The 24188-nt window shown below is 38.5% G+C and overlaps 1 protein-coding gene across 1 annotated transcript in view; it reads left to right on the top strand.

Annotated features, from left to right (window-relative positions):
- NRG3 (neuregulin 3) overlaps positions 1–24188 on the top strand; it is a 332789-nt gene that overhangs the window by 249938 nt on the left and 58663 nt on the right. Inside the window, exon 6 of the mRNA XM_041405114.1 lies at positions 19769–19795. Within this exon, the coding sequence (XP_041261048.1) occupies positions 19769–19795 (27 nt within the window). The remainder of the gene's footprint in view (positions 1–19768; positions 19796–24188) is intronic.

Genomic DNA, 24188 nt, shown 5'->3' with positions numbered 1-24188 from the left:
GATAGGAAGTGCACATTGAAAATTTATGACATGTACCTTCTGTTCTAGCTGCTGTGGCTTTTGGTTTTTCTCTGCAGTCAGTGTCTCATTCCAACACAGTACTGTCCTCAACCCAAAATACAGGAACAACAATATGAACGTAATTCACGCCTATAATATTCTTCAGTGCCTACAGAGATTGGAGCTGACAAATAGTTTGGAGAGCTGGATGGCAGATGGCCTCTCTGAGCAGGAGAAAAAGCAGCAGTGAAGGAAATATTATTGCCAAGAGTGATAGTAAAGTGTAAGAAGTAGTAAATGGAGCTGTGTACTAGGCATTAGCTAAGAGATTCTTCAGGAGGATGGAGTTTGGAAAAATATGTGATCAGAGAATGAATTAATATTACTGCCTAACCACATCCTATTTTATTCTTTACACAAAATCGCTTACCAGCAGATGATATGTGGTAGGAGTAGATAAATATTTCAGCAGTACATGGTTGGCTCAAAAAACCTCAAAACCAAGTCTGGGAGTACAAGAAAAACACTATGTTTTAAGATGAGTTTTGTGGGGGTTTAACTGTGTAAGACAGTGGAGCAGCAGGGGTGGAAGGCCAGGAGGAGCAGGAGGAAAGTCATTCTCAGTGTGATGGATGTGAACAAATTTGGTGTTCAGGTCTGCAGGGCCCTGTCTGCTCTTGCTGCCTTGGGCTCACGGTCAGGATCTGGCTCTGGGGTCAGGCACATTGCTGAGCAGGGACTTTGGGATGCTCTGAGGTTGCTGAGTGTCTTAAATTGCTGGCCATAAAAAGCTAGAAGTGAAAGAAAAGTTAGAATAGATGCAGCTGCTTGATCAATGCACTGGAATGTTAATCCCTAAGTGATGACCACAGGGTGCCCTGATTTATATCTGATCCTCTCTAGTGCATGGTAAATTCAAAATGTCATTTACTGCCAGAGTTGTTAATGAGAGCTGTGTTCAGACAAGGCTGGCTTTTGGTACAAATTTTCAATCAAGAATTCAATTCAGAGCTCTCCTCTATACCATTATTTTTATTTCAGTGGTTTTGATCGATAAAGACTAAAAAGCAACTGCATGAAGTTGTCAGGTTTGAGTGGCACTGCTTTGGTCATTTATTTTGGTGTCTTGTTCATGACAAAAAAGGCATACACAGAGGGGTTTTTGTGGTATTTATACTGTAAAAATTAGGTGGCAGAATAAATGAAGCAACTGGGGAGCAGCAGTGTGTGCATCCTGCAACAGTGACTGTGGATAGGAACTGAGGATGTTTTGTGTGCAGAGTGGGATGTGATGAGATTCTGACATTGATACATATCTGGTTTTTTATTGTTACACAAGCTGACTGACACAGAAGCTACTTTTTTATTGATAGCAATTCAGAAGAATGGCTATTCTTTTCTGCTTTAACACATGTTGGCTTAGAAAACAAATTGTGTGGCATGCTTTGGTCAAGGAGAAAAGTACTACATTATCCATGTCAATACTGGGAAATGCATAATGTATTTTTCTGAAGAAGTTGGGCTGACTGAGGAATTTTATTTTGTTTTACATTTGCCTGTAGACTAGAATCTGTTGTCCAGCAGTTTGATTGACTGATGCAGCTGCTGTTTGATATGCATCCAAATGTACTCTTTTATTTTGCACTTGTGTTATTATCCATAAATCTCTCAAGCCTAGGTAGCAGCAGCTGCACCAGCATTTCAATGTAAAATAATGTGTGTTCTCTGTAAGAATGCAAAATCTCACACACAAAAGTAAAAAGTAAAGAGAAAGTGCAAAATTATTGGATGAGTTTTGGCGTATCTGTCAATATTAAATAATATGTAGGCTCCTATATGTCATAAGTAATTTTTTTAAATTATACTTGGACTGTGTGAAAATTAACTTCTCAATGCTTCTGAAATGCCCAGAAAGAAATTAATGGCTGCTGTACATTTTCATACATAGTTTTAGGGATGGGAGGGCTTTCTTTCTTTTTTGAATCCCAAGTGATGCTTTTAGTGTCTGCCTTGGTTTGGTTATCTTGGCAGTGGATAGGATATCTGAGAACAAACACTGGGCTGGAAAGTTGGTCATGGATAGGCAGTAAGATGGAAACTACTTGGTGAGATAGCAGCTGTTTGTATCTGATTCCCTGTCCAGCTTCTGGTTGGCACAAGGAGAGGGACTGTTACTGAAAGATTTTATAAACCAACTCAGGGTTGTGGAAAAACATTTGACCCCTAAAACTATACAGAATTTCCCTGGAATCTGTCCTTAAATTACATGTGTGCATTGAGACTGAGTGCAAATCCTGCAAATGGGACAGAGTCCAGAGTTCAACCAACCCTATACAGAAATTCTGCTTTCATGAGACTTCTTTCCTGTCAAACCTATCATGGTAGCTACTTTTTGGCCATTTTCAGAGTAGGCAATCTGGAAAATAAACTTGTGTATTTCACATAGCAGGGTGACTTACAGGCTTTTCCTAGTTTGAATATACCAGGAAAATTAGGAGACTGAGAAATGAGCACAGCAGAAAAAATGAGGGCTGTCAGTGTATAAATATAAGTGTTGCTGCAAAGCACTGGATATGGATATGGAGTGTCCCATAAATTAGATGCTTATTGCTAATTGCCATTGACAGTACTTTTAAATTACTATACCAGTTTTCTGACTATAGTTTATTAATTTTAATCCAGTAATTTCTGATTTGACTGATTAATTTTGTGCTGCAAATATATTTTATGAAGTTTTAATTTGCTCACAAGAAATTTATTTCATATGGGGCTGTATGACTTTCCGAGATAGTTTCTGCAGTTTGTGTGTGCTGTGCTGTCCTGTGACTGAATGAGGAAATTCCCAAGCAAATTGGAAGTTATGTAGGTCAGGTTGTGGAAGCAGTTTAGCTGCAGCAGCACAGAGCTCAGCAAAAGCCAATTAATTTGCCTGCTGTATAAATACTGGGATGCCTTCCCCTTCTCCCTAAAGAAGAAAAGCAATTTTGTCCATCTTCCACCATCACAGGTGGAACTCTCACAGGTCCCCTTTCAACATAATTTACATGTATTATTCACAGCCCAGTTTCTTTACAGCCTGTCTTTATTGCATTATTCTGATGTGGTTTGAGTGCATCAGAAATCTAATGACAAAAGCACAAAGTTCAAGGTCAAAGAGGGTGTTTTGGCCCATGAGGATATCTTCAAAAGTAAATAAAGAATAAATCTAGAGCATAATGAATCTGCAGAACTTTCATCACCATAAAATCACTTCAGGAAAAGAACTGGGTTCCTGTCTTCCACAGACTTCTCTGTGAGTGTGTTAAACTTCCCTAATAAGCTTTTTTCATTATTGTCTAATTAAGTGAAGTGTTCTGTTCTCTTATTGCCCTTATGCTCTCAAAGCTCCTTTTAGTATCTGTGTTCAACATGCCCTTTAAGAAACAAGTTTGCTTGATTTTTCTAGTCTTCCATGTAAGTCTCCATTCTGCATCATCTGTTGAAATCAAGGCTTTGTGTCGGTTACATATAATAATAACATTAATTTTGACCCAAGGGCTTAGCCAGAACTGAACCTTCTGTGAAATTAGCAGTTAGGAAAACAAGCTGGCAATACTTGGATATATTTGATACAGTTATGGTTGCAAAAGAAGGAGCAAATTCTCCTGTCTGAACAGAGGGAGGTTGTTCACAACTCCAGCACTAGGGCTGCCAGAGAGGTGCCTTTGTCATCATTTTTTCCTAGGCTCATACTCTGTCATATTGATCTCACTCTCCCTATAAGTGAAAAAAAAGCCAACCAGAATAGTTTTCTAACCCGTTTGTCTGCCTTTTGTTTTTTCTGTGCTGTATATCTGAGCTAAAATATAATGCTTTATTTAATCTGGTCATTTAAAAAAAGCCTATTAACGTCACCAAATCTTATAGTTGTGCTCTCAGATGGGCAAAATATCTCTCATTTCTAAATATCTGTGTCACTGCTGATTGATTTCCTTAATACACTTTGCACAGCTGTAGCAAATTACTATTTTTTTTCCTAACTCACACTTTATGCTTGTAAATGCTCTTGAAAAATCACTGAGAGCTCTGTGGAAGCTGCTATTGTAATAATTGTAACCAGTTGTATAAAATTATGCTGTCATGCTGTCTTTTCCAATTAAACTTATAACATTTTTGTATGGGATTTAAAAATCTATATAGTAAATTGGAGGGAATGGGTCCTTGACATTTCTATTAAAAGGCAAATTATATTTCTTCATGGCATAACTCGAGAAAAAAAAATGTAAGCAGTCAGCCTTTTTTTCTAAGATGAAAATGCACTAAAATATACCGTTTAACAGTGAACTACAGTCCAGAACAACTGCAAGGATTGTACCTTTCCATCACAAATAGCATCTTTGCCAGCTGCATTAAACACTCCCTCCCAGGGAAGGACCAGCACACAGAAATGTGATGTGCTTTACCTGCTGGTACCAGCACCTCCTGCTGCCCCGTGCTGAGTGTCTTCCAGGTTTCCTTTCTTAGTGTTCCAAGTGAGAGTGGGGCAGTGGCTGACAAGGCCAGGCACAAGGTGTGGTATCCATTCTCAGGTTGAACTGTTCCCCCTTGAAGCAGGGGTGAGGTGGTGGCAGAGCAGAGCATCCTGACTCTGAAGCTTTAGCAAACCCTTAAAATGCCACTGCCACCTTTCTCCTGCTAGCATGTGTAAAACACTGGGAAGCCACGTTTCCATGTGTGGGATTTTATACAAAAATGAACTGGAGCACAAAGAGAGAGCAGTCTGAATTCAATGGCCATGGGCAGAGAAAGCAGAAATTACCTCAACCTAGGAAAAGCAGTGAATGGGATACAAAAAAAAGCTTAGCATCCTGTTACATTAACTTAGCTGAGATGGATGCTAATTAATCTCATTCATTTCACTCATCATGGTGGAGTTAGATTTGTATTATTATTCTTATGGTTAGTTTTCCCTTGTAGTCTACATGTGTTTTATTTAGTAGTGTCCAGTTAGATGTAGTGTATTTTTAGTGAATGCATTTCATAGAAATAGCTTGCTCTCCCCCATCCCAGTTCTGGGGATGTCCAAAGGCAGAAACTGGGAAGAATGATGTCTAGTTTGCTCAAGACAGAAACATTTATCCTCAAAATGGCAATTTCTTAAGAAAGTGTTTATAAACAGTGTAAGTGTTTTGTTTTGGTTTACTTGGTTATTTTGCCCCACAGTGTGTTTAATTTTGTTAAAAGCAGCCTAATGGGCTGTAAGAAAATGAAAATGTGCAATTGCAGAGCAGCCAATGAGGCTCCATCACAGTGACACTGGCTTCAAGTCAGGCAGACTAGGGCTGTGTGCCTTTTTTTATGGCATTTGTCATATCTGTCTTCAGACACTTACTAGAGATTCGTATATGAATCTGAGATTATCTTCTGGACAGAAGGCTCATGTTGCAGGCCTCAACTCATATTAATTCTTCAGCAAGCATTTCTTTAGGTACTCTGACTGTTGTTAGGCAAGTGTTTACCAACTCCTATGTAATTATTCTACATATATTTAAACTTGCTGCAGTTGCAGACTGAACAGGAAAGAGAAGTCAGCAAGACATCAAAAATTTCTATTGTAAGTTGTCCAAGCATTTAAACAGCATTAGAAAAAAATAACAAAAAGATAAAAAAAGAAATAAAAATGTATTTGTGTTATAATGTCTGTGCAGCAGTGTTTAGCACCTACACAAAAGACAGAGAAAAGCACAGCATACGACTGCATTTCTTGTATGACTGTGTGTACATAACCTGTAATTACTGCAACATGATTTTTTAAAAAGTTGCTTTCAAAAGTGCAATCTTAAGACTTCTGTCTTGAGTTTCGTATTCCTTTCTAAAACCAAAATATTTTTGTTCTAGAAATTGTTCCTTGGTGCAGATCTTGGTTATAGGAAATAGTTAGATTTTAAGCTGTTTTGATTTACTTTATCTGTAAGTTGTCGCACAAATACGACGGGAACGCATTTTCTCTACTATATTCTCTCTGGTATACAATTCAAGATAAAAATCTATTTAGTGGGGAGAAATTTCCTTCATAGGCAGAAGGGATTTAAGCAAAATCTCTGGCTTCACTGTGACAGTTTGCTGTGCCAGCCAGCACAGTCCTTGCTGCTCCTCTTTGGGTGACCTTGCACTTTTGAGGGCAGACCTGGTGTTCTCCTGTCCCGTGAGGAGTCTGACTCAAAGGCTCTGGTCACAGCTTGTTACCTCCTTGATGCTGTCAGTGGATGGAGGGTTTTGTGTCTGGTGATTCTGACAGCACCTATAGGTACATGATATATTTTTGGCTCTTTTAGGATACTGTATTTTATAGGAGTACAGGAAGTGGCAGTGGAAGCAGTGATCGGTTTTTTTAAAAAGTATTTGAATGCCATTCTTTGAGTGAAATATTGCTGATCCAGTACAGTAATTGATAGATGTTCCAATGCCTGTCAGGAAATTGCAGCTGTATGGAATGATGGCCTGGGAAATATGTCAGAGATGTCATTGGGTCTATAAATACGCCAAGTGGATAAATATAAAGGAAATATAAGAATGATTGAAGCTGAAAGATAATGTTTGTGCAAGAATGAATGGGTTTAAGTTGCTGCAGTGTAAATTTAGACTGAAAACCAAAGGAAAATTATTACACATTAGAAAAATCAGGCTCTGCACATTGGAGCTTAAGATAGGTTTAAGGCCTCTGCTGGGCAGCATAATGTGATCCTACAGGTGGCTCAGATGAGCTGCCTTTTGCCTTCTGCAGTTGCTGGATCTCCAAAGAAATTTCCCCCATGAGAGTTCAGGCTCCAGCTGTTCATGCCCTGCGAGCTCTCTGCTAATGCAGCTGTTGGGCAAAAGTAGGAGTAGACACTTCAGCAAAATGGAGCAAATATATGTAAATATATATAAATGGAGCAAGGTGACTGAGAGCTGACCTGAAGTACCTGGCAGGAGCAGGAGCAGCAGTGTCAGGGAAGAACCAGCTGCAAGAGCACGAGGTGCTGCTAGACTGGGATAATTCATGCATGGCTGTTCTCCCATGCATCAGTGCTGCGTGCAGGTGTTCCTGCTCCAGCCTGGCTGAACGTCTGGATGCAAGGCTTGGGGCAGGAGTCACTTGTCCCCACAACCTAGATGTTACACCAAAGAAATAAAGTTTTCAGGAGCACTTAAGAGATATTTATCTAAGATGACTGGCTGCCAATTTGAAAGTGGCTTTAACTTTGTTTTACAAATGTAAAGGTATTGAGATATTTTACAAAGGTATTTAGGTGCCTGAGTTTGTTTTTAATCATGTGTTAAGCTCTCTTTTCTGTTTTATTTAAGGGAAGAAAATCTCTAATCCTCAATGGGAAGGGAATTTGGCAAATGAGAAACAGAGGCAGCTGGTTTTTCAGTTTAAAATATTCTTGAAAGGGCACAGCTGCAGAATAAAGAAAGGGACAGCAGTTTGCAATGGACAACTGTTTTCCTTTGAGGGAAAAGTGTTGCTGCTGCTGACAGTGTTCTGTGATATTACAAGCTAGTGAATTCTTCTCAAAACTACTGAATTCTTCACAAACATGTCTGGAGAAAAAAACACTTTATTTTTATCTGCATACTAGGTAGAAGTAATGGTTTTATAGCAAAGTAGGAAGTACTTTTTCATTGGTGCTGGGGTATTTACTGATCCTTTACAAGGCTACTCAGAAATGTAAATACCTGTTGCTGCTGCTGTTGCCATCTTAAGCAGCAATACAGTCCCTTGTTTCACACTGATTTCAGACCATATTTGAATTAATGGACTGAGGAAGCAATAGGATGGGATTGTTATTCTGTTCAGCATTCTAGGGAAAAGGAGTGCTTCTGGTAAATGTGATGAGTAGAACAGCTGACTGGGAAGATCTGCAGTCAGAGTCCCAGAAAATACAGATAATAGAGATAATTTTCCAGAGCCTTGCAGCTCCTAGGAAAAGTAATATTTCTCTTTCTTTGAATATTCCGGAAAAGGGAGGATTTGGATCAGTAGAATATTCAAGAGCGCTGTTTTCTGCTATTTTCCAACCCAGCCATGTTCCAAAGCAAAAATACCTCAGCAATCTGATTAATGAATTTGGTTAGAGTGATGCAGGTGGAATCTGCTCACCGAACACCACCCTTAGGCTGCCTGGCGTCTCCTTGCCATTGTAAGGGGACTTGTCTTTCTAACTGGTTATAACACCTTTGTATCCCCTTCACAGCCCTGCCACAGATGTGTAGCTAGAGAAAAAAAAGAGGTGACAGCTGGACTTGCTGATTTTGAAACTATATACAGACAAAATAAAATAAATTTAAAAAAAAATAATTATACTCAGATTTAGCACACGCAGTTTCCCAAGCTTGCTGTGAAATCATAGTTTTTCATCTCATGTCAGCAGCAATTCTGCTTCAGTGGGGTATGGAGCAGTGACTGGAAAATTGTGCTGCTAAACTTTGGCACCTTTTCCCCATCTTTTAGGTTAATTTTCCTTCTGATTTTATTCGCTACCTGAAATTGCGAGCCTCAAATATAAATCACAGCAGAAGTGTGTCTTTGTCTCTTTTCCCTTCGCCATATCGAGCTTTGTGAACAGATTACAGTGTGTTTCACACCTTTATGACTGTTTCCTCTGTAATAATACCATTGTAAAAAAATGGGATTTTTCATGGAGGATTCCAGCACAGCAGCCATGGTCTTGTCAATTGTGAGGTCACTTGCCAGTTTTGCCTCAATTTAGCAGGCTAAGTTGGCAGATAAAATGCAAGTCCATTTAACCCACCTTATTGTCAATGTTACTCTATTCCTAAATGAATGAATTCACAATGCACCTTCGTCTAAGAAAAATAAAAATGTTCAGAGGTAGCAGGATTTCTTGTTTTCTTTCTGCAATGCTGGTATATTACATATTTCTCTTGTAATTTGAAAGCCTTTTCTTCTCTTTGGGTCCCATACACCCTTTGGTTTTCTGCCTTGCTAAGAAAATAAGACCTTTCAGTACAATATTCTGTGTTTCTGCTAGAAATATCTTGTAGAGTTTCCTAGAGATTTTATTGGAATTTACATGTAAGACGCAATAATTCTTACTTTGTGACCATATACATGTGTGATTTCTTGGAGTCTGACATGTTAAGGGGCAAATCCTATTTCATGTGGGTAGCACATTATCCAAAGACTGTATAAGTTGAAGATGCTGCAGTGTTCATTCATTTTCCTCTTGTACAGACCTTGATTCAAAATTCATTTCCCTCTCATGAAAAAGTGATTTCCATACCCCTGGCTCTACCGATGATAAGGAAAAGAAAAAGAAACCCAGATCTTTTATATGTTTGTATTTACTTTGTAGCGATATAAATGCTTTGGCCAGCACAGGGACAGGCAGCTGTTGTGTTTTAGCTGTGCCTGGGGATTTCCCTGCCCTCTGAGGTGTGTGTGCACCCGTGGGTGCCCTGCTCTGGGGTTGTGGTAGCACTGGGTCACTTCTCTCTGCCTCACCCATTTGCAGAGCTCAAGAGTTGCTCAAAGGGTGAAGGAAGATGCAGAGATGGAGCCAGGCAAGAAAAAAAAACCCCAAACAAACAAAAAAACCCCACAACCAAATCTACAAATCTAAGCAGGTTATAACATTATTTTATTTCTATTTTCTAGACTCTTCTACAAAACTAATTTGCTTGCTGACACATCTAGTTTGTTGTAGTGGAAAAGAATACAGACCTTCATTTTGCCCTTCTTTTGTTTGTCAAAATAATTTATGCCCTAGTATTAAGGTCTTATAAGGGGAACATTGTATTCAATACTCTTAAGATCTAATTCAGAGTAAGGTAAAGTGTCTCAAACGTGGAAGGGAAAAGATCTTTGATGGGTGAATGTTCTCTAAGATTTATTGGGAGCTGTTAAATTCTTTGAGGCACCTTAAAGTTTGTGGAATGGAGATGAAAGGAGAAGAAAGGAGAATAAAGAAAACAAGTGCCCTTTGATCATCTGAAGGTGAGGTTTTACTGAGGTATCTCACAGCAGACAGGCCACAGGAGCTCTTTCAGTCTTCTGAAGTCCTAAGTTGCATTTTCATCTAAGCCACTTTGCCTAGATTTAAATAGTAGTTTGTGTTTATGAAGCTGGTGGAATAAATTTCCCCCCTTTTTGCTCTTTTTTTGTCCTGTGCTGGTCTGTATGGGGTGCTGCAGTAGTGGTGAGCTGGCCTCAGGGCCAGGAGTGCTGCCAGTGCTGCAGGCGTCAGCACAAGGCACCATCCTGGTGGTGGTGGCCTGCATCTGATCTGTGCACAGGCAATTCATTTGTTTGAATGGCTCTGAGAGAGCAGTTACACTCCATGAGTTTAATATTTCTATATATGGGGCCCTTTGGCACCATTCTCACATTATATTCCTAACAATTAATTGCAGTGCATCCCCATATACAAATGAGGGCAAACAGCAGCTTTCATTTTGCTGCTCTCGCTGTAGGTGATTCTGGGTTGTGTGCACATCATAAGCTTTTGTTCCAATATGCTATTTTTTTATTGCTGGTGATAGCTGCTAATGATTCTTTTTATCACAGCCCTGTCTGCTTTAAATCTCATGGATGAGTCATAGTGTTCACGCCAAACATTAATGATTTCAGACCACCTTTGTTATGGGTATTTATAGTAGTTAATGCTCTAATGTAGTCATGGTAGTAAAGGATTTGAACCCTTAACAATGTTCAAACAGATAAGCAGTTAAGTAATTTTCTCATTGTTTCCTACATATCTTAAGTCATAAATTCATGGCTTGCATCTAAAATTACACAAGATGCTCAGACTCTGAGGAAAAGCATTTCTTGCCATTCATTTTTGCTGCTACTTGGTTGTTTACATTATTAGCTAATCACTTCTAAGCAGAATATATTTCCATAAGCAAGGTGGGATAGGCATGGCAGAAAGCCATGATTGCATTTGCATGACTGCATGGTATGGGACATTATTTGTTACCCTGTCTGTGGGGTCATAAACACACGGTGGTCTGATGCTGTCAGGATATGTGTGCCAACACCCATTGTCAAATACCAGTGGCACCATTTGAACTGTTACAGCTCCAGGTAAGAGAGACATTTCCTTGGTGGTTGCTACTTCAGCTCTGTAGCTTTCATATCTCAAAAAATATGTCTCTCAGTTGAAAAATGACATTTCTGACACGGTGCTCTGTGCGCCACAGAGCTTTGTCCAAGTCACGGTGCTTCCCCATCAGGCCTGCCTTGGTATTGATTAGCTTGAACAAATCATCCTCAGATGTCAAGAAAACATTTTAGCTTAGAGGAAAACAGAGGTCTTCTGCTCCCGTCTTCTGGCTGGGGTTTGATGTCACAAACAAGCTGACAATTGCCAGTGTATTTCCGTTAGGACTGCTCATACAGTGCATCAATCTCAAAAGACTGAGTTTGGCAAAAGCATCTGGTAGGTGACTTGAGAGAGCACTCAAATTTGAGTACTGAAGCAGTCTGTCCTTCAAGAAGCCTTTTTATGAATCTGAAAGCACTCTATGGTAAAATATCCACCTCACATGTCTGTGTTTACTTACCAGCTTTAAATAAAATATTTCCATGGAATCACAGAGTTCTTGATAGAAATTTTTCAGTTAGCAAAAAGAAACCAAAAAATGTAGTTTCTCTAGCACTTATACATACTTGAACTTTTGTCTCTGTTGTATTTAATACCACAGAGAGCATGAATGCAGAGCAAGCTGTGCTGTGTGTGTGCATGGCTTGCATGCTTGGACAACGAGAAAATATGCAGCAGCTTTTCAAAAGAAACCGCAATGCTATAGTTGAGCTGTAAAATTATTAGAGGGGCTTAGCATTGAAAAAAGGAGAGATGTGCCCAGGTCAGTTCCCTGCTATATATTTTGTAGGCATGGGAGTACTTTTGTGAACTGTCATTCTGTGTTTCCTCCCTTGAATCATAAGAGATGTTGGACAAAGGCTGTGTTTTCTGATAAAGTTCACTGCAATAGTCTTTAAAACTTTCAAGTATGTATCCCTGGGAAATTAAAAGGAATAACAAGCAGGAGTGATGCTAATAGGGCAGATCTGTATGGCTGAGAACAACCTCTTGCAAATCAAACCCTTTTAAGCACCCCACACTTGTGGGCTGCTGGATCTGAGGCATGAAGGCACTTCCATGCCTGGTTTCCTAAAGAAAGGACTCAGTTAATTTGGAAGAGCATTGGAGGTCTTGGATAAACTTGTGATGGTTCAGGAGGGTGAGTTGAGAGACTGCTGACACACAGAAGTACTTCCCCATAAGACAGTAAACTTGATGAAAATTTGATAAAATTATAGTGAAAACTTCGTGTTCCTGTATTGTCTTCTGAGCCTGTAGCACAGAACTGCTGGAAATGAGGCTCAGAAATGCAGCAGCTTAGCCCATGTGTGAAAAACATGCACAGAGCAATTGGAGTAAGCTTAAGTAATTCTCTTTCCTCATCCTAAATTATTTAAAATGAAGCAACATAAGAAAGTGTACAGCAAATATAGTTGTTATTGTCAAAACTGGATTCCTAAAGAAAAGTAGATTCCCAAATCAACATACACAAAAACCAGCATCTTTCTAAAAGGTCTGGGTGTCTCAAGTTCTTTACTGCAAATCTCAGACCAGCTATTTAGGCAATATTTATGGATATCAACAAATATGTCAACTTTCTTGTCATTGGAGATGTACAGTGCACAGCTTCTAAAACCTTCAGTTAATATTGTAAAATCTTGGTGTAAACACCTGCATTCTGCTTCTGCCTGTTTGTTTTTTGACTGCAGTAGAACTAAATTACTTGAAACATTAGGGAATAGGGCTGTAGGTTGGTTTTTGGTTTTTTTTTCCCCCACAAAATTATGTACATTCCTTATTCTGAAGTTGAAGAAAGTAATTAGTTTAAGAAATTGACAGAAACCTACAAAATTTTCTATGCCTTTAGAGAGCAGTAAACAGGATTGCATCTGAAACATTTTCTTGTAGTAGGCAAGTGAAGGACAGCTTAATGATCTGTGGAAGGAATAAAGTAACATTTAGCGTGAAAAATGTTTATTAAATGTCATATGTTCATAAGATGAGGGAGCTATTACCAATTCATTTAATGTTTCTGTGAGGCTGGTTATATTTTACAGACCCATATTACCAAACATCCATTTGGAAATAATAGTGCAAAAATCCCTGTAGTAATTTCTAAGAAGCTCATAGGCTTATCCCACTTTAACAGACATTTTGTGTCACTTATTTAACCAGAACAGGATTTTTTCTCCTACAGAATACTGCAGTCAGGTGAAATCTTTTACACCTATGGCAAGATAAATAATTTAATTCATACACATGGTTCCAAAAACTTTCCAGATCACGTGTTTTGGAAGTAATGAATGTGCTTTTTGGGTTTTGACCATAAATATGATTCCACTTCCCTCCTCTATTTAGCTTTATGAGACTTTGTTGCAACATAGCTGGGAAAGGACAAGTTTTGCCAGTGTAAATTTGGCATTTCCAAAGGACTCTGCATCACTAATTGTGCTAATTGCAACCGAAATTCACTGGAAGTGCTTAATGACTGAGAAACATCTAAGCTCAATGTAGATAAATGCATTCAAACCCATTTTCCAGCACTCCTGCAGATAAAGACAGGTCCATCTGCAGAGGCAGCATGATTCCACTGTGCAGACCTGGGGCAGGCATGATATGCTGGACCAGGATTTCAGGCAGGATGAGTCTGGGCTCTGCAGGAGCTGTTGTGTTTACGAAATGACACGGATGGATAGAAGAATATGTTTCTCCATAGCCCAGTTCTCCCAGTGGTTCCTCAGTTGTGACAGTGCTGCAATCACCTACCTTGCAGCTGAGACTGTGGAACAAATGCAGTCATTGTCATATCTGTTGTGCAAGCCCAGGAAAAGAGTTCAGAATTGTAGAAGTAGGTCACATAGCTACACCAGTGTTTCATTTTTTGTGGTCCTTAGCACAGTCAGAAAACCTGGTATGTGGGGTTGGTCTTTCAGATGGGGATGTAAAATGGATGTGGTGTGTGGAGCCCAGAAAGGCAGGGGTGGGAAAGAAACTTCACAGGAGATGAGAAGCTTTGGTAAGGAACCAGAATATAAAAAAAAAAAAAATTATAGTTTTTGCAATTACGGTGGTAACATAGGTTTATTGATCTGTCAAAACTGCATAATATCAGAGAAACCTTGATTTTTCTGGGAATATTTATCAGACTCATTGGTTATAGTAGCTTATGCTGATGTCAGTGATCAAGTAACCAGACTGTAATGTGCAATGTTTACTGCAGGCTCATCGTGCCGGGGGAGGTTGATCTGACAGTGATCACACAGGTTTATCGTTTCCCACATATATTTAGAGCAAACCTCATAAATAATCTTGTCACCATCAGCTGTGAGGTCTATCAGGCAGCTTCATTTACATTTGACACTTTTCACAGAAACAGGATTATATTTTTAGCAAATACAGTAAGAAAGCATCTCCTAGTTGTCTGACTGGAGACAAAGTGTTTTGTGCGGACATCCTGTTTACTTGCTGGTATTCTGGGATTAATTGAAGTCCTTATATGTGTTGAACACTTGTGTTGATTTATGAATACTAAGAAAATCAGTAAAAGTGTGTCTCAATATAGCAGCAGCATTTAATATCTACCTGCTTCCTCATCTCATTGCTGAAAACAACGGGTTATTCAGGGAGAAATAAAACTGTTGCATTTGTCTGACACCTGATGATAAATATTTTGGCCTGAGTCTGATAAAACTCTTAAATACATTCTGCAAGTGCTGAATAAGTTTAAAAATATAATATCAATAGGCTACTCACTGATTTGAAATTAGATATGTTTATTTCTTCTGCTGAATTTATAGCTATAGTAGTAAAAATTAATCAGTGCTGATTTACAGTACTGTGAATATCAGTACAGATTGCTTATGTTGCTTGGTGAGACTAAGTCCTTTCCATTAATATCCAACATAGTGCCTCAAAGGGAAGTAACTGACTTTATTAGCTGCAGAGATAATTTAAGATCTTAAAAATTAATTGGAAAGAGACAAGCTTAATCCTCTTGAGTCTGCACGCTGCAGGTGAGGTAAACAGTTGGAGCTTCCAAGTTATCTTGCACCTGAAGGTGGGGGCATTGCTATTATTTATTTGCAGAAGCTAGAAAGTCTTTCCACCTCTGCAATGACAATCACAGCCACGGGCTTTAGTCATTCAAAGGAGAAGAAAATCAATAGTTTATTCCATTATTCAGCACTTTGTATAATTTATATAACAAGAGGTTTTGATGGATGTTTTAAAGTTTTTCTTGCTTATGGAATTGATAGTCGGTGAGGGGATCCTGTGGACCCCTCCTAGGCTACGTTATAAATCTTTCCACAGCCAAGCAAATACTCACAGCAAGCCTAGGGTTTTTCCCTTCCTTTGTATTTTTTTTTCTTTACAAATAAATGGATAAGGCAATTAACCTTTACATTTTGTCTTAAGTATTTACTTTTGTGCATTGAGGACTTCAAGGACTTAACTGCATCTTTGCAATTTGGGAATGTAAATGTTCTTTCATTGTTTACACTGGGAATCTAGCAGATTGTGAAATTTCTTTCATAGATTTATTGCCTTCTTTCGAAGTTATCATTTCTTCAACTGTCATTTATAATTTCATCAAAAACAGACCAAGTGTCTTGTAAGGGATGTGTGGATGTATGATTTTCATTATTATGTCTAGACATAGATGGAGCAAATCACCAAAATATTCCGTATACTTACTATTACACCAGTTAACGTGTGGTGAATAGTCTACCTGTTCCCAGGGAAATTTTTCATCTGGAAAAATTTTAGTAGTCCTGTTTATCAGAGAGGGTAAAAGGAAGGTCCCAGTATTAGCTGATTCAAGATCATTCTCAAGATTTAGTTTGATCCATTTTTAAATGTCTCAAAGAGGGAAGTTTCTGCCATGTGTTTCAGTGAAGATATTTTTAAAAAACCAACAGTTGAATTAATTTGATTTTATTACTCTGATTCCCCTGAACAGCTTCAATCAGTTTTCCTACCCCACCAAACATTTTCAAGAGTACTTTTGTGTAAATTAATTACAGAAACTAATTACTAGAATTCCTCTGAAGCAAACAGCAAAATCAAATTTTGTGCTCTTTAATAACAGAGATTTTTAAAATGCATTATTACATGTGGTTGCATTTTCTTTTTGATATTAAAAAAAGCCCAACAAAACAGTCAAATTCTGAGAGCATTGGTCAGTTTGCCCATGAGGAGAGAATCTAGAGGCAATGAGCCCTTCCTACTGGATAGACGAATCCCTTGTCCCATTACTCTGTGTGCTCACACGCAGAATGAGGCACCAAAAATAATATGCTTCAAAGAAACCCTGTAGTTTCATATGTATATATATGTGTGTCAGTAACTGATTATGGTTTTTGCTTCATTAGGTATGCAAACAGGCTGATTGTGCTGCCCAACATCACAAAGCACAGTGGATAAGAGAGCAGCAGTTTATCTTCAGGTAGTGTCCTCATCGAGCTGCTTTATGAATGGAAGGATTTTCAGGACTTTATTTCAGACCAAGTTTTATTGGTCTAATACTTAAAAGTAAAATTTAGTCCTATTCCTTCCAGACAGATAATCTGTTTGGAGTACTTGAGCTGTCCCAGGGTAGCTCCCAGCATATTATCACGTTGCATTTTGTGGTCAAGGCAATCATCTACCAAGGACAATTTAACAACTCTTACGAGTTTATTTGGAGCCATAAATTTCATTTGCAGAGGAAAATACTTTGCTGTTGCTCTGATTTCCTAAAGCTGTGTTTATGCCAAAGTCAGCTTGTCCTTAGAAGAGGTTAAAATGTCTGTAGAGGTTTATAATGGGTACTTCCATGTCCATGATTTTTCAGTTAGATTTACATGTTGAGTTTATATTTCTGTTCATACTGTTAATATGGCTAAGAAAAAAGCTGCAGCAAACCACAATCCAGACACAAGGCAGTATGTTCTTTTGTGGAGCACTAATAAATTAATCCATTAGTGACTGCAAATTTATTTTCTCTTGTCCTCGTTATCAAGTATTCACAGGTGTGTATGAGTTTAGACAGTATAAATTAAAAGGGCTTTAATACTAGCAACACATTACCATAGTGCCAGGACCATAAAGCACAGTGTTTTTCCCACATCAACATGAAAAGGGAGAAATACTGATAAAATAAAAAATAAAAGTGAATAATCTTTCTATCTGAGAAATATATTGGTTTCTAAGAACATAGCAATACCAGAAAGAAAGAAGAAACCACAATAACAAAAGTAAAATACAGACACATTATTTGGTTAATGACCCCATCTTGTGGAGCAGCGCCCACGCTTCAGCACATTTATAGCGCTCATATGCATTTTTTTTTTTTTACCAGAGTCCATTTCTTGATGGTGAATTACTCGGCATTGCACTTGCTGTGTCCAGGGAAGCGCTCTGCAGGCAATTAATCATCCATGCAGCACGGCTGTGCAGCAATAGAACAGTTCTTTGTCACACCGTGAATTGCCAGGGTCAATACTTCACATTTTAGTGTTTGGTTCAGTCTCGGGTCACCACCACAGCTCACATCCCCCACCAGCCCTGCTGGTTATTTCCTGCTGCTGCGTCTCTCACATGGACCTGCTGGGAGAGTTTCTAAGAGGGGACAAAGCCATCTCCAAAGCTGGAGCTGCTGATTTGCACCACAGCAGTGCCAGCGAGAGCATTCGCTGGGCTGGTGCCTGGTCACCAAGGGGCAGTGATGGCCATAACCAGCGTGTGCTGCCTTGCCAGAGTTACCATTTCTTTGTTTTCTGTTCCCAAATAGCTGCTCACAGAGCTTGCTGAGCTACTACTTGATTGGCAGCTTGGATATTTCATTGTAAAGGTTTATCCCACTGGACATCCTTTTATGGTAATCTGGGGAAATCAGCTCTGTCAGCAATATATATTATGTTGGTTGCTGAAGTTGTGTGCACGTGAGATATTAAAAATAAATCACCTGACATGTTTCCACCCTTTCCAGCTGAACATGTTTCCCAGGAAGGCTCCATATAGCCTTGATTCTCACTTAAGTATAAGCCACTCAAATATGAGCTGAAATGCCTCTTTTCGTCTTTTTAAAGGAAAGGTATTTTTTGTATCTACTTTTTGAGAAAGTGCTTTTTAACCATGTTGGTGAACTCAAAGGGAGAACTGTAGGTTGCAAGTGGAAAACAGGTATAGAAGGTGTGTAGCCAAGCTAGGAAAGAAGAAATTTTTTTTCAGTTGTTCTACATGGACTTAAGAAGACAATACTATATGATCTTCTGCCATGTGCCAATATCTTTAGTTCCTTGGAGACCAGATTATGGTGCTTTGATCTCTGCTATCGTTTTTTAGAGCAAGGAATTTTCAACTGCATTTTGACCTGATTTACAGAAGGGTGCAAAGGTGTGAATTGCATGTAGATAACATTTGCAGATTTCACAGGTACAGAAAATTAGATGGGGAGAAAAGCTACAAATCTCTGTAGATACAGTATGTTTGATACACTTTTGACATATCTGATCTCATGCTTTTATAAAAATTACATTTTTATAAAAATTTACGTTCCTATCAGATGTACTAGGGATGTTTGTACGTGATATTTGAGTGTGTATCTCTGTGAGTGCAAGAACACAGATTAGAAGATAGATATGTGGAATACATATATGTATGATTGTGAGTTATGTATTTTCAAAAGGAAAATTTTTCTCATTTGTCACTAAACTTGCATAATGTGCCTTTCCTAACACCATGCTAACAAGGTATTTATGCCATATACCATCATCTTGCGTTCTTTGCTTTTGAAGTGCATATTTTGCCTTCTGCATGAAAATAAAATGTGGAGTTTATCAGCTGTTCTAGAGATTTGTATGCTAAGTGAAATGAGCAATCTGATGCTCGGTGCCTTCTCCTGGGTGGATTGAAAGGGTGCAAAAGGGGAAGAATTCCCAGCACTTTCAACAGAAACCCAAATATTCCATGATCTCATCACAGGTACCAGAGTTGGCAATAAAATGAAGTGTTTAAACTAACCTATGTTGGAAAATCTTTTAGCTTTGCTATGTAGTTCTTGGAGGACTCTAATTCATTATGTAAGAAAAGTGCCCTGAAATGTTTAGAAGTAATTCAGTCAGACTGGTAATTCAGTCAGTATTCTAAAAGTGTTAAGATTTCTGCTTCACTTTGGGATGTCTTGAAATTATTGCATCTTGTCTGTGTGATGGCCAGGTTGGGAATGTGACTTCTCTCTTTCCTGCTGTCAGATTTTGGTGTGCAGCAGAGACCAGGTAGGAGTCACGTTGGGTGCAAGGGTGGCTGCTGTGCTGGGAGCTGCCAAACTCTGTGAAAGCCTTCCATTCATCTCTTTAGGTTTGGGTCCCTGTCAGAGGAAATGAAAGAAAGAACCTTGTCTAACTAAGGACAGTGGTTAGCAGCTTGAGAGAGCAGTTCAGGAGGATGGGAAGATGAAGACCCTTTAGGTAGCTGCCTTGAACATAAAGCCAAATATAAAGGCATTAATTTCCTACCCCAAATACATGTCCCTTCATGTGACAGCTGAGTGCCCTAAATTCCACCTTTGAGAGTCAGAGTTGTGCCTTTGTTTTGAACCTGACCCCACACTGTTCTGCAGCACTGCCATATCAAGGTAAATTTATATTTTACTCTTGTTGCTAACATTTCTGTTTCTTTTCTCTTTTTTCTTTTACATGCTTTCATGAGTATAGCAGACCATTTAGGAATTGAATTCATGGGTAAGTTTTAACTTCTCTTCCTTTCAATTGCTCAGATTTATCTTGGTTCCGTAGTCCAAAGAACATGGAAGTTAATGGGAAGACTCCCATGACCTCCACCTCTGGGTTTTGGGTTGGGTTCCTTTATATTTGCCTATTACGTTTGAAATTATATGAAGGTTTAATTTTTTCTCTTGTCCACTGCTATGGAGCTTAAAACCTACATAATGATGTTGTAGTATTTCATTGGTATTTAATGAAACATAGCATAAAGGTTATGTGACCATATAATCTTGAGGAATAGTATTTTATATGTGATTTTAGGGTAGAGTGACTAACTTCTTCATGTAGAGTAAAGCAAATTTTAAATCAGATTTTTTTTTCTTTTGTTAAGAATTTGTTGTTAATTACAATATTAAATTTAACTAGGTTTAATAAGAAACATCTTATTAAATAAAATTCTCTCAAATCAGAGAAATACTTTTAAGAAAAAAAAATTCATAATTCTGTGAAAAAGTTAAATTGGTTAGAAAAAAGGCTAAAAATAGAGTGCATAATTTCTCCTTACAGTTTTGGAAAGGAAGGTAACATTCTGTTGGCTCAGCTGCAGCTCTGTGATGTGTTCAGAGCCTCATGCAATGACAGGCTTAACAGATCACCTCTCAGCTGGTGATCTTCAGACTTGAGGAAGCTGAGATCCATCTTTAACAGTTAGTGGTCCTTTGTGTAAGAACAGCTTGCATAAACCATTAAATATGAATGAAAACACTATAATAAAAAGCATTCAAATTCCTATTGAAGTCACAAAACAGTTACTTTTAATATGCTTTTTCCCTATGTTAAGTTTTACTTGACTTTTTAGATTTTATAATTAAGAGCCTTATAGCTTATTGATTTTAAGTTCCAACTTGGGTATTTTTTTGACCAGTATTTTATATATAAAATACTTTATATTTAAGTATAAATTGTCAAGAACCCAATATGGTGATGAATATTAACTGCATGGCAGGCTGCAGGAGCAAGAGGAGAGCCAGCAGGTTCAGGTTCATTTTGTCCTACTGCTTTTGGATGTGTGCCAATCCTAGGGCGTTGTTCTCTCTAGGGAACTGGTTCATGAGGTCCAGAAGTTTTGGTTTTCACTTCACTTTATGTGAGGCTTGTAAAGTGCCAGTGGAATTGATGCAAGTGTCTTCAAAGCCTTAGTGGACAAGCACAGTTGGGGAATGGTTACTTGAAAGGCTCTGCATATATTCTGCTTTTCCTGCTTAACTTAAATTGTGAGCAGCAGTCTTGAGGCATAAGTTGAAGGACAAGCATATATATGAAAGAGGATAAGGAGTATAAATACATGGAATGCCTTGAGTGAACCTTTCTGTAAGAAACAGGAAAGTGTAACCCGAGAGGCAAAGCTGAATTATTTTAATTTTGTTTTGAGACTTTCAGTTTCCTTTTTTTTTTTTTTTTTAAGACATCTCTTTAAGGCATGAATAAACCAGTCCATGAAATCTTGGCTCAGAATCATCCTCTCATATGAGTAGCTCTCAGATTTTTTTTTTATTTAATATTGGAGCAGATCCTGATGGCATAAAAATTAATGAAATCTTCTGTCTCAAGCCTGAAAATATTATGACAGCAGCCTAAAATGAGGCTTGAAGTTGTTTTCTCTGGGCTAGAAAAAAGCAAGTTCTGGAATCATATGCAAACTTGAAATGCTTGTGCTTCTTAAATCCTCCTCTAGTCTTCATGAAGGTTTACTTAGGAAATGGAAGCATGCATGGAATCATTGCTGTACATGTAGCACAGTAGAAATCTACAGCCTGTGCACAGAGAGTTCAGGTGACAATATGCTCATCAAATTAGGGACACTCCTGTAAAGCCTCTGTGATGAATTTACTTCTGGACTGTAGAAAATAATGACAATTAGTGCAAAGAGTGTTTTCTAACTAGAAAAACAACAATGTAGAGACAGTGCTGAACTTGCTTTGTTTGTATGTAATCCAGAGAACACTCTTGTTTTCATTGTATTTGTGGGCTCAGTTGCCTTAGAAATTCCATTATCATCATCATCTTCCAGAAATTTTGTTTGAAAACCATTACACCATGTACCTTGGATTGCCAGGGCCAGCTGAATTCCTTCCATGGTAGACAAAGCTGAAACTTCATGTCAGTGGGAGCATCTGTCTGTAGAGGTGTCCCAGGGGACAGATGAAATGTGCACTGAAACTACACTCCTACTTTAGTGTACGTTTGCCAAGGAAGGTAGATAAGTGTAGGCTTTGTTTTTTTTTTTTTTTTTTTAATTTTTTTTGCTAGACTCTCAAGGGTCAGTGAAGTGTATATACATAGCCAGTCCTTTTACTGTCCTGTTAGGGAGCTGTGGTCCATGAATTTGTGTATGCTGTTGTGACCCAGTTGGTGCTGTTTTCCCCCACGAGCTCCTGTGGCAGCCCATACCAGTGCTCAGTAGAGGCAGTGTCTGTTGCTTTTCCATTACCTGTTGAATTCTCCTTCCTGCTGGGCCCTCCTCTCACAAACAGTACTTTGGGAACAAGAATTATGCATTCAGTTTATGTACCACACTGAATTTTGTGTTAACCTTGCTCATGGTCTCACACCCCATTTCCTGTCTGGGTCTTGTCAGGTTTGTGTTCTGTAGAATATTCAGTATTGTGCATTCCAAAACTTGAATACCTGTTACTTTAATATTTCTGCTGATATTGATTTACACTGTCTGTTTCTTTGTATGGGTAGCAGAGACAAAGGCAGGCATATTGATATGGCAAATCTGTTTTAAAATGTTGCAAATGTAGCAATTAACGTGTGGTTCTGATGTATTCATGTGCAGCACCTCCTGAATTAAATGAAAGCCAAGTATGTGGTCAAGGGACATTATGACCTTAAAGTTGTGGATTGAAGTATTGTCATCAGCGGTCCAGCTTTATGAAACTTCTGGTGATAAAAAAATGGTTTATACTTTCTAGTACATATAAAAAAAAAAAAAGCCTTGTGTCTGATTGTCACTTGATTCAATATCCATCTCTGATGCAATCTCCTGGACAGGCTTTGGGCAAGGTCTTTTAATCTCTCTCTGCTTCAGATTCTCAGTTGCAGTAAGTTTTTTTAAGGATTTTTTTAAGGCTTTCTTAAGTTAGATTCCTCAGCTCTCAAGGGGATATCTTTCAGTACCACAGAAACTATTTCTTCCTTGTCAGAGGGTGCAGACTTGGCTGTGTCCTCTCCCCTCCTCGTATGGGAGCAGAGCGGGTGTGAGGAGAGCTGGTCTGTTTGGTGCCCTGTGTCTCACCAATGAGGATACATGCAATTTTATTCACATTTCCAACGCAAAAGTAAGGAAAAGTTGTCATCATGTTCCTACAAACTGGAAACATTTGGGCAGCATTAACAATTCTGTGTCAATGGGAAACAGGCTGGTGGTTGGTAATGTGTATGTGAGCAAGAGAGATTGTTAAAAAAAATCAAAGAAGCAGATTTTATACAATGAAAAAACTAAGTGATGCATCATTAGCATAAAGACCATGGGGGTACAAGTATCTACAGCCTATAATCATTTTTTTACCCAAGTGGTTAACTGCACTTCAGGGCGGTTGACCTTTCTGGTGAAAATTTTGTTGATGGGGGAAAATATCTGTGACAGCAAACGTGGTTATTTTGGAGCAGCAGGCAGCAGCTGAAAGCTGTTGTGGAGCTGTAGGGTGAAATCATTACCTGAGAGTCATCTGTGGACGTTCTGAGCTGCAAGCCAGTGCCTGAGACAAGGAGTTGCCTTTTCAACTCATTTCTTACACTAAGGATGAGTGGAGTTAAGATGTGCTAAGGGATGAAGCACAAAGGTGAGTATTGGAATAACCTGCTACAACACAGGAACAAACACAACTGTTTCCACAACTTGCTTACACCACCTACTCTGATGATCCAGAATGATGATCTTTTGTGTTGTAACAGTAATTTATGGTGGGTACAGCTGGAAATAAAATGCTCCAATAAAGTGCAACAGCCACTGCAGTTTTTGATGGAAATACAGACATAACATGAAGTTGTCTTTATCCTTGGGCTCCTTACCAGTTAAACTGGTATCAGTGGTGTAAACAGTTTTGGTGTGATAATCTTAGTCTCCCTGTGTGTGAATTACAGAAAACCAATGCAGCGTTATTGTATTTAGTCACTGCTTTTAATTTGTTTATTCTTAAGACTTAAACAGAAAGTTAATATTTTTCCTCAGAACTACTCATCTTTTCTGGAAAAATCAGGAGCTTCACTGGAGTCAATGGAGTATGAATGGTATATAATATCTTGTAAGTGCTGAATCATTAAATAGCATTTAATTGAGCAGAGTAATAAAGTAACTCAAGAATGGGATCCTATTAAACTTTATAAATCTCCTTGCAATGACTGC

This window comes from Onychostruthus taczanowskii, unplaced genomic scaffold (genome assembly GCF_017590055.1).
Source record: "Onychostruthus taczanowskii isolate IOZ18803 unplaced genomic scaffold, ASM1759005v1 scaffold22, whole genome shotgun sequence".
Classification (NCBI taxonomy): domain Eukaryota; kingdom Metazoa; phylum Chordata; class Aves; order Passeriformes; family Passeridae; genus Onychostruthus; species Onychostruthus taczanowskii.
This window is presented reverse-complemented; position numbering and strand designations above follow the sequence as displayed.